Source organism: Varanus komodoensis, unplaced genomic scaffold (genome assembly GCF_004798865.1).
Source record: "Varanus komodoensis strain SLA01 unplaced genomic scaffold, ASM479886v1 scaffold11, whole genome shotgun sequence".
In the NCBI taxonomy this organism is placed as follows: domain Eukaryota; kingdom Metazoa; phylum Chordata; class Lepidosauria; order Squamata; family Varanidae; genus Varanus; species Varanus komodoensis.
The window spans coordinates 12122152-12136100 of record NW_025335317.1 but is presented as its reverse complement, the minus strand read 5'-3'; the positions used below and the strand labels follow the sequence as shown (position 1 = coordinate 12136100).

The 13949-nt window shown below is 47.6% G+C and overlaps 1 protein-coding gene across 1 annotated transcript in view; it reads left to right on the top strand.

The window, feature by feature from the left end:
• The first annotated feature begins 2153 nt into the window (after positions 1-2153).
• The window catches only part of MMRN2 (multimerin 2), a 29751-nt gene continuing 17955 nt past the window's right edge, over positions 2154-13949 (top strand). The window contains exon 1 of the mRNA XM_044420366.1: positions 2154-2751. Within this exon, the coding sequence (XP_044276301.1) occupies positions 2498-2751 (254 nt within the window). The 5' untranslated portion in view covers positions 2154-2497. The remainder of the gene's footprint in view (positions 2752-13949) is intronic.

Below are 13949 nucleotides of genomic sequence, written 5' to 3'. Positions count from 1 at the left end.
GCTCCGTAAGTCCCAGCTGTTTTCAGAAATCCCAATTAACACTTAGGCTAAATTAAGGCTGCGACATTTGCTGAACAAGGACGATTAGCTTTGCACGTGGTGACGTGAGAATCCTATGTAATGTTCATGTCTTGGGTTTTTGGTGTCCGGCAGGTTCCTCCGCAGAGCCGCCTTCTGCTGAGCTGGACCACTGTCTGCTCTGTGGGGTGGCAGTCCTCCTCGCATCTGCCCTTCTGCTGAGCCCTGGACTTTGCCTGCTGCAGAAGTGAGTAGGGGAAGAAGTTCTTGGAGGACACTGGGCTGCACGTGGGAGCTGTCGTTTCCCAGCCATGGTCTTTGCCCCTTCTCTGCTCCTCTTACCCACCCTAATGCACTAGCTCTTGAGTTTCACCCCATGCCCCTTTTCCAATTCTGTCTATGAACTGAGTGATGCCTTTGGAACTTTCAGCACTTCTGATTATGGTCACTCCATCATTATCTCCATCGCTTGTCTTTTTTCCTCTTGCAAGGGACCAGCCTACTCAGTGCTCCTCTCTATTTTATCCTAGCAAGCCAAGCTGAGAGGAAGTCCGTGGATGCTTGTGGGATGAAGCTTGCACATCGCACCATCAGCAATCTCTTCTGCACATGGCACGGAAATGGGATGCCGCTTGCACTCCGCTTGCGTGGAGCTTGATTCTCGCCAAGTGTGGCAGGAATGCTGGGCACCCTCACCAGGAACTGGGACTGGAGCATGGGAAGCCGAGACCAAGGAACCCGACAGATTCCCCAAACAAGACGCCTCACCCATTCCTCAGTCTTAAGTGCACTTTCTAGACCCAATACTTTGCATTTCAGTGGGGTGAGGGAAATAGATTACTGCTGCTAAGATGCATTTCTGCCAAGCTGCTATGAGGATTGTGGTTCAAATCAGAGGGGACAGAGATAATAATATTAATCAATATGGACATTAATAGCAACAGTTCTATGCTGCTCAAAAGTCAAAGTATTCTGGGCATTTCACAACAGAGTCCAAGGGGTGGCAGTGACGAATGTCTTATTCATACCTGTGACTCTGGTACAGCATCCCCATGAACCTGGCTCCACTAAACTGCTACTCAGGCATCCTCCCCACATGGCCCTCGTATGTGCACTAATTAGCAGGCGTCGGCACAATGACCAGGACAGTGGTGCAGCTCTTTCACTCACCTTGACACAGGCTGTTCTGGTTTGTCAGTTTTTCAGGCTAAACAGCCCTGCGTCCCCAGCTGTTTGTGCTTCCCTCTTCACACGCTCACTGTGAGTTCTGCTTGGGTCCCGTAACTTTGGGTTAAAAATGTGCTCCTTTAGCTTCAGCTCTACCTGGCAGACAGCAGCCTGTCCTCTGGAAAAGCTGGGAAACTGTTCCCCTGGAGTCCAAGGGCTGAGCTAAAATCTCCCAAAGGAGAATTTAGGGGAATGGCGCCGACATTATATGCTTTTCGACACCATTCAAGACCTTGTTATTTATCCAGTATTTTCAAGTTTAAATATTTTAATTGTATTTTTATCACAGTCTTGGGTTATTATTATTGGTTATGATGATGATGATGATGATTTTACTATGCTGCATTTATTGAATGATTATTGTAAGCCATCCAGAGACGTGTAGTAATTGGACGGGTTAGAAATACCCAAATAAAATAAAAATAAAAATTGTGTTCCAAAAGGGCTTGTCCCCCAGAATGCCTTAAACCTGCCCTCCCCACACACCTATTTGTCAGAGTCGTAATTCCCCTAGTAGCTGAGCTGTCTACGCGGGTTGCAGAATCCAGCTTTTCTTGGTGTGGAATTTGGATAGCTAGGGTTCAGGATTCTGGTATTTTTAGGATGGAGTACATGGCCCACTCTGCCTTTAAAGGACAGCATTTAAGTGCCAGCGTATCCCAGGATGTCTCCAATTATATTGTTTTTATATTGTTATTATGTTATTTATTGTTGTGAGCCGCCCTGAGGCGTCGGTGAATGGGGTGGCATAGAAGCTCCCTAAACGAATAAGTAAATAAAGTGACGGTATCAGGCTCCTGAAGCTAGTGACACCCAGCTTGGGACTCCGCTGCAGCCAGAGTTTTGTTTTCCTTGTCTCCTTATTAAAGCTAACATCCCTTTCCTGTACCCCAGCAAGAAGGCAGCTGATAAAAGACTTCTCTTCCCTGTAATGGGTTCAGAAGCCAGTCAAAACTCACGAGTCCACTGCCCCGAGCAAACCCCATACACTGCGTCTGTGTGAGAGAGAGAGGGAGTGAGAGAGCGAGCTGTCTCCATCACTGAGATCTTTTAGCAGGAACTGGCTTCATTTTGTCATCTGACCTCTGGACATTTCCACCGTCGACTGGGAAAGTTGACGGCGTAACTTCCGCTCTTTGTTAAAAGTGTCATTCTTCCTTCTAGGTTTGAACTGAAGGAATGGTGCAAATCAGATAGTGGGGACCGTTTGCTCTGAAGTCCAGGCAGGCATAAGCTCTTCAAGGAGTCCACCATGATCGCAACAGTCTTTTTGCTCCTTTGCGGTACAGTAGGACTGGCACAGTCAGAAAGACACTCGCAGTATCCGGGGCACCAGGATCACAAGCAAAGGGTGCAAGATCACAGGGCACCAACAGACCCACAACTGTCTTCGCTGCCTGAGGAAGCCTGGGAAAGAGAGCTTGTGAGAGAGGAAATCCTGAGCCAAGCTCCTGCCACTGCGGCAGAGGCAGACAATTACGACATCGGGAACCATCCAGCCAGAAAGTAAGTATGGACCAGAAAGAGGGATTTGTCTGCACTGGTGACGGAGGAGCGGAATGGCACACAATTCCAGTAGTCTGTTAGTCTGGAAGTACTAAAGGACAACTGGGGATTTTAGATAAGCCTTCCTGGAAGGCATGCTCTTTAATTCAGACTGTTTTCATATTCTACCTGCAAAGCAAATGCATGAAAAGACTTCAGTATCCCTGATTTTTCAAAGATTATTCATTTTAACTTGGGACGCTGTTTAAAAACCGAAAGCAAATGGATGGGTAAATGATGAAAGGAATCTAGATTGGTTCTGCAGCTGCTCTCTGTGGACCACTTGAAAATGTCTGGGGGTCTCTGTGGGCCATTTAAGACCAAATCCTGAGCATATGTAGACAGAAACGAGTCCCGCTGCCCCCACTATTTCCCCTCCAGTTGTGCTGGGAAATAGTTGTAGTTTAGTGTGTGAAGGAGCGATGCTATGGGAGCTGTAGTCCAACTAGCTCAGCAAAAGCTTTCGGTGGGTGACTCGCATGGGACTTGTAGTCCACTGAGCCCCACCTGAGAGCCTTTGCTGCAGCCGGCACATTTCTGCTCCCGTGCAAAGACCTACGTCGTACAAGCCATTGGGCCTTTGCAGGTATTTGCCTGCTACATTTGCCTGTGTGCTTAAAGTGATTCCTGGGTGATTTGAGAATTTTTTTTTACTAGTTAGAGTTATTTGTACCTTGCTTTTCACTTAAGGTCGCTCACAATCTTAAAAGAAAAAGGACTTAAGCAATTTTAAAACGCAGTTCAGTTGTGCCCCTGTGATTCCAATGTGACGCTGGGTTTGTTTCTTGTTTTTGCTTTTTTAAGATAACAAACATCGAGTGATGGATTATGTAGTTGCTGCTGTGGTGGTGGTGGTATTATATTAAATAGCATAATCAGAATCATACTTCTTGTACAGGGCTAGTCCCTTGTGCAGTCTCAGCCCCTTACTCGGAATGCCAGCTAAGACCTGACGTGTGATCGTCCTTTTCATGTTCCCAGCTGTCTCTGCCTCTTTGGGTTAGCATTTTGCATTATCTTCAGGTACTGGGGGCAATTGGGTAAGACGGCCCAGTGGGACCCTCTCTTCCCCCCTGCTTTTCTCCATTGTCTTTCCCTCTCCTTGTGGTCCCAATCCACATACCGCTGCCCAGGGAGAAAGGGCAGCAAGTGGGCAGACGGTGGCAGCTGTGGTTCCTTCCTCACATTTTCTGGCATGCTCCTCTTGGGCCAAAGGGACCCAGTGGAAGAGGAACTGCAGCAGAGAAGCTCTGAGAGCCAACAGTGACACCACCCCCTCCCCAGGCGTCCCCTGTTGCTGGCCGCCCGGCAAGAAATCCGCTGCGTAATCCATCTCCCATCATAACAAGTCTGAGCAGTTAGCCATCTTGTTCGATGTTGACCTGAGACTGGACCAGGTGGATTCAGAATTTGTACTTGGGTTGCCCAACTTCATGGGAAGTTATCTCAGAAAGAGACAGCATCTGAAACCCCAGCTGGAAATATCATTAGAACCCTCCTGAGACCACCAGGGATGTGTGGTGGTTCCTGTTGGTTCCACAAAAAGAGAAGAAAGTTTTCTTGCGTGAGAAAGTCAAGCTGATTCTACACACATTGAAGGTTTTCAAAGACAATGCACTTCAGAGATGTTCAGTGCATGTAAGTAGGTCCTTAACTGATAAAATATAAAAATCTTGGTGGAAAGGGGCATGAATTTTTTATAGCAGCAGTTCTTAGAGCTGCGCCTGGCATAGCAACTCCATCCGCAACCCAGTTTTCAGATTCACGGCGCCTACAGATTTGTTCCTCTCTTTTCAAAGTCTTTGTTCCCAGAACTGAGCATCCCCACTGAGAAGCAGGGAAACAGAGATCTCTTGCCATCTTGGATTGCTGGCTCCCCACTTCAAAAAAGCCTCTTCACAGGGAATTCTAGTCTCTCTATTGAAGGCTTCCTTGAACCCAAGTTTCTCCAGATGTTTTGCTTTATTCCTTCCATAATCCCTGGCAATGTAGCCCACAGAGGGCGGTAATTATAGTCCAGCATTTCTACCTGGGAAGGTCGTCCAATCGCACTTGCAGACGAGGGATGACTACTTAGGCAATGGTTGCCTGGGGTTCCATTTCTGGCAAGTGCTCCATCGAGACGGGGTACACTCACCAGGAAATTGGGCTCAGAGTCATGGGGAGGTGGGCTGCAGTCTGGGGAGCCAAGTCCAGGGAAGCTCATCCATTGCCTTGGGTGACTCCTGGACAAGAATATTGGGACAGCGTGGTATAGCAGCTAGAGTTCTGGAGTGGGAGTCAGGAGATCCAGTGCTTCGTTCCTGCGCTTCCATGAAGCTCACCGGGTGACTTTGCTCCAGTCACGGACTCTCAGCTTCACCTCTCCGTCTCCTCGGCATGGGAGGTTTCCTGGCATCCCCACAGGATTACATCCTAAGTGCATTTGCAGCATTAGCATGATTTGCATAGTGCATCCATTATGGGAAAGGGCACGGCGCACCTCGCGGAACCTCAGCCACAGTGGCTCAGCGGTGAGCGATAAGAGGGTGTGAAATTTGCAGTGGGGAAGCGCCAGGCAGAAAGGGGAGCTGAATCCTGCTGCTCCCTGCATCTTTTCCACGGCCTTCTCTCCTCTCCCACTTCTCATTCTGGAGCAGCAAACTCTCGCAGGACTCTGCCTGGCAGGGAAAGGAGCCAGGGAGCGAGGGGGGAAGTGATGGGGATGTGCAGGTGAAGACTTGGCTCGGGGAAGCGATGCAGCAGCTTGTGCCTGGTGGAGTTAGATAGCACAGACTCGAAGGGTGGAGTTACGGGGGTCAGGGAGACCATCAAGTCCTTAGCCTTCTGTGCCTCCTTGCTCCAAGTTTGCCTTCCACCTCACCAGCCGCCAGGGGCTGAAGGAGAAGTATTCAGCATCTTCTTTCTGTCTCTGCAATGTCTCTGCACTATCGATTTTGCTCTCCTTGCAAATCAAGCTCTCGCACTGCTAATTCGCATCTATTTGCTGATGTCTCTTTGGGCAGCCCCTCCATGATTGGGTTGACCCTGCAGAGCATCATTATCCAACCTGGTGTTGGGCTGTGACTGGGAATGAAGAGTCTTGCCAGTTCTACTCCCTGACTTATTTTGGTGGGAGATGCTGGGATTTAAAATCTGGACCCTTCAGCATACCAAGCATGTGTTCCAATGATGCTCCCACCCTTAGAATTGTAGGATGCATACCTCGACAATGTATGGATCCTCTGGTGCCATGCATGTTACCTGTGTCTGGTGACACTGATGCTACAAACAAGCATTATATGCGTGATGTTTCACCTGTTTATGCAAATAGTTATAAATCAAATCTGGCTGGTTATCCTTGCTTTTCCTCACTGCATGATGAAAGAAGTAGTTAGCTGTGTTGACATCTAAATTACCCTGGTGGAGTATTTGGGCTAATCCCTTTGGAAGTGGTTTAGAATGGCTGCTGACACAAACTCGGCACGAGGGCTGCCAGCTCCCACGGAGAGATCAAACTCTCTTCGCCTCAGAAATACGAACTGCACTTCTGCCTGCAGCCTGGTCACAGCTATGGTGGTGAAGCTGTACGCTCAGAGACACAACCAACATCTGTGCCATGGCTCTCGCACAAGTACCATTGGATTGGCTGGGAAAGCAGTTCATATCAATTACTCAGACTGCAAAAAAGGTACAGCAAAAATGCAGTAACACGCAGCATAATATCCCAGTGTGCTGAATGAAAATAGTTCAGAATTCCACCATACAGAAATATAGAACAGGTTATGCATCTAAAACTAGACTTAATTAAAGTGGCTGATGTAAGCCAATGTATGCCATGAAATGCCTAGAGGGCAATTCTAACCTGAGGCTGAAAAGATGACCGTGTGGGCACCAGGTGTGCTTCAGTGGGGAGAGGGTTCCACAACTGGGGGGCACCACTGGAAAAGGCCTCCTCCTTGATGCCTTTTTCAGGGCTATCCTTGTTGGAGGAAGGCCCAGATTGTAGGCTCTGGTAGATTGAGGCCAAGAAAGGTGTTCGATCAGGTATTGTGGCCACAAGCCATGTACGTTCTGAATGCACATTTCTTTGTGTGGGCCAGCTGAAGCCAGGCCCCTGACCAAGCACCACGCACCCTGTTTGCAAGCAATATCATCCCTCTGCAGAAGCCAAAAAGGAGTTTGAGTTGTCCTTCCATGCCTGTGAAGGCACTCCCAGTGCCTTTACCAGTTGTGGCATCCTTGTTGTAGTTTGGGTGCCAGTGCAGTGAGGTTAGGTCAAAGGTGTTCCCAGGCCATAGCTAGAAAGCAAATGCTGGGACAGATCAGGTGTTCCCAACCTTCTGGGTGCTGTGGTCACATCTGGAATTTTGAGGGTGTTGTGGGTGCTGTCACAAAATGGCTGACATAGTAGACAGGACCAGTGACAAGACACCCATCCCTGACTGCTCACCAACATAGCCTGAAGAGACTATGACGAGGTTTGCACAACACAACAAGCCACCGCTCCTTAGGCGCCAAGCTGACCTTACTCTTTTTTCTGCATGGAGGGACGCGCTTCTGAGCAAATCCCTGGCAGACAAGCACCACCTTTTCATTTTCTCAGAATGCCTCAAGGCCTGGTCATCTTGCCGCTGACCCTGTGAATGAACGTCCTTCGCAGCCCTGCTCAGCTCCTCCAAATCCACGGCTACGACCTCCTTGATGGAATCGGGCCACCCCATGTTTGGCGCTCCCCTCATTTCTCTGCCTCCCACAAGTCAGCTGCCTTGTACAGTCCCTGCATCTCCCCAGCCTGGATGGAAAAAAGCCATGGCGGGGCCCAGAAGCCCTAGTGGGGGCAACACGGAGAGGGGGAAAGCTCAGTGCCCCACACTGCTTCTTGGAGGGACCACGGGGCCGGAGGAGCTGGGAGGGGACACCCTGCCCACAATTTGCCTAAGCATCGGTGGAGGACACTGGTGGCGAGGTGGGCTATCCTGTCCTCTGAGCCCACCCGGGGAGTAGATGCTCCTTTGCCTTAGATATGAGACGGATGCCCCTTCAGAGGAAGGACTGGGCAGTACTTTTGTTTGCTATGATGCACACACAACACAAGCGCGTTTGGTACACTGTTTCTTTCCCCAGAAAATATTGGCAGGGCCTTGAGGGTGTGTATCAATGTTTGCAAAGATCACTTGCATGTGCAAGCATGTGCACGCGTGCGCGCGCGCGCGCGCGCACACACACACACACACACACACACACACACACACACACACCAAGTTGGGCTCAGCTCTACAGAAGCATCACCATCACCAGCCTCATCCTTATTCTATTTGATTAATCGAACACTATCAACACAGAAGGCTCTTTGCAGATTTTCCAGATAAAGGAGAGTGTTCCCTCCCAGTGAGGCTTCAGTCAACATTTTCTGTGATTCTCAATAATTTTTGAGAATCGCTTCTTCCTGCAAACACAGTCAAGGCGGCTGACTGGAATCATTGAGCAAAACTGTTATTCCTATCCAGTGTCTGAGGAATCCTTCTCCAAACTGAGATTCTCTAGTTGTGCTGGGCTCCAACCACCATCAGTCCCAGTCTGCATGACTAATGGGCGGGGATCATGGGAGTTACACACAAAAGCATGTGGAGGATGCCAGGCTGGGGGAAATCGGGTCTGAAACAGGCATCCCTTGGCCAAAAGCCACTGCTCAACACGTGGGCATGCGTCAGAAATAGACATGCAAGAAAGCGGCACACACGGGTTCCTGTTTGGGACTATTGGGCGTGTTTAATAAATCAAATAAATAAATTCGTACTTACATTTCCCTGCACACTGAAAATGCATCACGTCTGCCATGGCCCCAAGTGCAGGCGTGAGAGTCTTGCTAGAGGAAGCCATTCAGTCACCAGGTGGGGCATCAGTCGTCTATATATAAATAAATACCAATCTTTTGTTATTTTCCCATACAAGGTCAGATAGAGTGTTATGCTGGTTGCTGTAATCTCACAACAGGTGGTTCAATGTATGTCTGGAGGAGGGCCTGTTGTTTCAGCCAGTCTTCCTGTATTTCATAATAGCTTAGTCTGGCTATAACTGAGGTTTTTGAACAGGCAGGTTGGTGATGTGACCGGATGCAAGAAGGCTCTAAAAGCAGGAAGTCTTGGAAATCGCCATTCCTAGTGCAGTGCCTTTACTAAAGTGTGTGTGTGTGTGTTTGTGTGTGTGTGAAAAGAGAGAGAGAGAGAGAGAGAGAGAGAGAGAGAGAGAGAGAGAGAGAGAATGAACGTGTCCATATTTTGAGCCTTAGAATCTTTCTTCCATGTTCAGTTGGCCAGTAAAGTAATTTCAAGGTATTCATCAGCCAGAATTAACAGTGGACCAAACGTTCCTTTATTTTCCATTATTCACTCATGGGGAAAAGCTGAGAAGAAAACGCACTGGAAAATTGTAGGAAGGGGTGAGCGTTTTGCAGCAATTTCTCGGGGGGAAGCAGCTGGAAGGAAGCAAACCCCGAAGTGCCTCTCTGTTGCTGGGCACACCCCAAGCAGCAGCAGCAGCAGCCCCGGGAGGCCCTCTGGATATGTCTTCCTGGGGGCTTTGTGTAACGCTCCGGCAGCCAGAGAGGCTGCAGGGATGCACAAGCATAAAAGGAAACCCTCAAAGAGCAATCCCAGCTCTCAGCCACTCCCTTAGGTTAGGGAAGGACTAGAGCCCTGCACCCAGAGAACTTTCTCTGAAATTCTCTGTTTCCCAGCGACTGAGAGAGAAAAACTCCTCCCCCTGTACAGGGAAACCAAGAGGCTCCAAAAGGGCAGCACCCGCCAGAATATTTGCTCATTTATAAATGGTCGCGGATGGCTCTCTCCCTCGTCTTCATGAGCAAAGACCAGGCATCAGTGTGGATCATCTGGGAGCGATTTAAGTCTTGCTAGAATAACAGTCTAAGGCCACCTCTATGTTATGGACTGTCAGAACTGAAGCGGAAAGAGACTGTGTCCCATGAAGGGAGAGGAGTCCCTCCGTGACCCAGAGTCCTTTGCCATAGGCAGAAGGCTTGAAGGGGAGGAATCACTTTGGACCACAAATGATGGCTGGCTAGTAAGCCAAGCCATGTTGTAAAAGCTCTTCTGCAAACAGCCACCATTGGAATTATATCAGCAGCCAATAATCACACTGATGAGGTTGATGGGGTGCCATTGACCCAGATTTGGGACTTATCCAGATCATACATTTTCCAGTCATGGAGGTGGCATGCTTCCTTGACTGTCACACATAGTCCAGAATATCTGCTCATTGTCCTCCTGTGATTCCTGGACTGGAAAATCAAAACGAGCTTCCACTATTGTTTGATCAAGCTCTTAATTGAGTCAAGGACCTGCAGGCCAATGGTAGACGATCTGGTGCCTGGTGTTGTTTTGGACCACAATTCCCATTAGTTTCACACTAAATGGGAGGTGTCCTTCAAAACATCCAGAGGGCACCAGGTTTCCTACCCCTGAAGTAGACAGAAACTGGACTTGGGCAACTGAAAGTGAGAATATTGACTTCAGAATCAAATCTGGTAAAAATTGGACTATCCCTACTTCAGCTGAAGGCATTCCATATTGTAAAGGAAATGGGGAATGGTGTAGTTCATGAGCCAGTTTACAGATGAAACAATTCATGCTTTCCTAACCCAGGATCTTTTAGGAGCAAGTGGGCCTGCTGACACCCCATCACTCCGGGACATCCCATTCATGGCTTGTTCTCCATGATGTGTGAACCTCGCACTCTGGCTTGTTGAGGGAAAAACAGCCCACAATTACAAGCCAACAACAAACCATGGGTTATAACTCTGTGCTGTTTTTCTCACAACAACCCAGAGTTTCAGGTTCACATATCATGGAAAACAACCCATGGGCATCTCTGAGTTGGTTTGTGCACTGGAAGCAGACAAGGGATTAGAAGCAACCTACGGACCATGTGTTCCTGACACCGTGTGTGGAAATGCAGATCCCCATCCAGAGTTACCCTTTGTTATGCACAACCAGTCGCCACAATTAATGGTTGGTGAATGACATTGCTAATGTTTAAGAATTGATGTTCTGAGTTAGTTTGGAACGTGCAAATCATACTGTTTGATGAAGGTATAAATACCTATAATAAGGTATGGATACCTATAAGTTCCAGATGAGGGAGGAAAACAGTGTTTCCCATTTTCCTTCCCTTTTTCTGAGTGGGAAAAATTCATTGGGGAAAAGATGGACCCTGAATCACATCTAACATTCAGGAGTAGATTACCCTGCTTAATTTTTTTTCCTGGGACTGCACATTTTTAATATGTTTTTTTCATTTGGTCTGCTTACCATATATAAGATCTCTAGGTGGCTTACAGCATCAGATATAATTTATTTATTCATTTGAAACTTTTCTAGACCATCTCATTACTGAAGTCTCAGGACGTTTTAACAATACAAAAAGTTAAATAAAACACAGCGTCCAAAAAGTTCAACTAACTCTAAAACCCCAATTAAAACAATCAAATATTAAAATAAGAACAAATGCAGAAATGATCAAAATGTTAAGAACCAAAGTGAAGAGCACAACTGTTAATAAGCAAATGAATTTTCAGGCTCACATATATTAAAAAAAAAAATCGAAAACACTCGTAAGTCTCCAGAATTCTTGCATCAGAAGGATCCAAGAACCTCCTGCTGCTGGAGGAAATGAGAAGCCACAAAACTTGATTTATTGCACACGAGTACCCAGCCTTCCCTACTTTCGAAGGTCCATCGGATCATTAATATAAGAAGCTTGTCTTTCCTGACTATCTTGCTTGACTGGTTAACAAAGTCTGCAGGAACTCTCTAAACTGTTGGATGTAGATAAAAGCAATAAGGAAAAACCTCCATAGTTCTTATTTTAGGGGAAGTCAGAACAATGCGCAGTCATAATGGTTTGTTTGCCTTGGTGATTGCACCGGAAAACACTTAGAGCTCCAATCAAGCCCCTTTTTACACTGTCGAGTTTGTGGCAAAAAAGTTGGAAAAAAAAAAAAACCCAGAACCCTGGGGACCTTGTCTTTGCCAGTCAGGTTTATTTGCTCTCAGAAAACTCTTCTTTTGCCTATTGTTGATACTGAATGCTGTTAACTTTTATCCAAAAGAAAAAGATACATGTTTGGGCAGCGTGTCTGCTGAATCTGAGATAGTAATGACTACAAGCTGTGAATAACAAGCTCAAATCTCTTTCAGCCATGGTGAAGGCTGGAAAGAAACAGTTTAAGAGGCACACAGAAGGAATCCATGGGTATTTGAGGGATGCATTTCTTGTATACAGTTTTGTTGTCTCTCATCCATTGGGTCCTTGAAACCATGCAAAACCCAATCTAAGCAATTTGCAGCAAAGACAAGAATGGGACACATGAGGGCTTATTCCCCCTTTGAGGCAGAACTAACAGCTGCAAATCCTTGTCTTTTTCATTTATTTCATTTCACATATTACATTTCTATACTGCTAATGCTAGCAGGCCAAAATTGGTGTTATATAGAATCACAGAATCATAGAATAGTAGAGTTGGAAGGGGCCATGAAGGCCATCGAGTCCAACCCCCTGCTGTTGCAGGACACCAATTTGTACCGTCCCACTCAGAGGGCTGTCCAGTTTCTTTTTGAATGTCTCCAGTGTGGGAGAGCCCACCACCTCTCCAGGCAGCTGGTCCCACTGTTGTATTGCTCTGACAGCGAGGAAGCTCTTCCTGACGTCCAGCCTGAATCTGGGTTGTCGCAACTTGCATTGATTATCCCGTGTCCTACACTCTGGCATCAGCAAGAAGAGATCTTGGCCTTCCTCTTTGTGAGAGCCTTTGAGGTACTTCTAGAGGGATACCATGTCCCCCCTCAGTCTTCTCTTCTCATGGCTGAAGATGCCCAATTCTCTCAGTCTCTCCTCATAGGGCAGGGTTTCAGAACTAATATGTTCACTCCTGGTCACTCTTATCAGGATGGCTGCCACATTTTGCACAAGACGTGACTTCAAAACTGTCTTCAGTGGCAGCTTCACATGCAGTATATTGTAGCAATCTAGTACAGAGGTTACCAGAGCATCGATTACTGTAGCCAAGCCACCTCTGTCCAGAAAGGATCACAGCAGGACCACCAGATGAAATGGTTGGAGGCACTCCATGCCATGGAGGCCATCTGAGCTGCAAGTGACAAAGATGGCTCCAGGAGGACCTTCAACCATCTTTGTCAGGAGGGATCGTGACTCTACCCAGAACAGGTAGGACATCCTCCATCTGCTCAGAAGAACCACCCAATTACAGCATCTTGGTCTTGTCCAAATTGAGTTTCTATTTATTGACCGTCATCCTGGCCTTTGTCCCAGCCAGGTACCGATCTAGCACATCCGCGGCCTCACCTGATGAACATGAAAAGAAGAAATAGAAGTGTATGTTAGAAGCACTCTGATAGCAGCACACTCCATAGCTCCAGGTGGCTCCACTCAGCAGTTTCACACGGGTGTTAAATAGCCTGGGGGACAATATCAGCCCCTGCAAAAGCCCATACTGGAAAATCCATGGTGCCCAATTTTCTTTCCCAAGAACTACCGACTGGAGCTGAAGGAGGAACAAAACCGATGTAGTTTAGCGCCTCCCCCTTCCAGCTCAGGCCACTGTCCCAGAAAGATACCAAGGGTTGATGGCATCAAAAGTCACTGCGAGGCGAGGTTGACAAAGTCACGTTCCTACCGTCCCTCTCCTGACGTTGTTCAACATATAGTCCTCTTCCTCCCTCTCCCTTGGAAACATGGTGTGCACAAGAGTCCATCTTCCCACCTGCACCTGTCAGAAATGGCTGTTTGTGAGAGGAGCTGCTGGGAAATCCATGGTACGACGGTGCCACAACACACACTATTACCACTCCCGTGCCCTTCAGCTTTGCCCAACAGCAACCCACAATTAGCCCGAGTAAAGGTTCTGAGACACACGCACACATCGTTTTGGTGGTGGTGGGTTGAACTGCTGGTCTGACCCAACTCAGTTCAGGCTAAGCTCCCAGCCTACCAGCTGGAGACCTCTGCTTTCCATCACGGGTAGACGAGGAGAAAGAAACACAGGTTGGAGGCACTCCATCTCTCTTAAAACATTTTCTAGCCACACCGTCAGCTTTTTGAAAAAGCTGTGCTCTGTCTCCAAACTACAAAGTCTTCCCTTT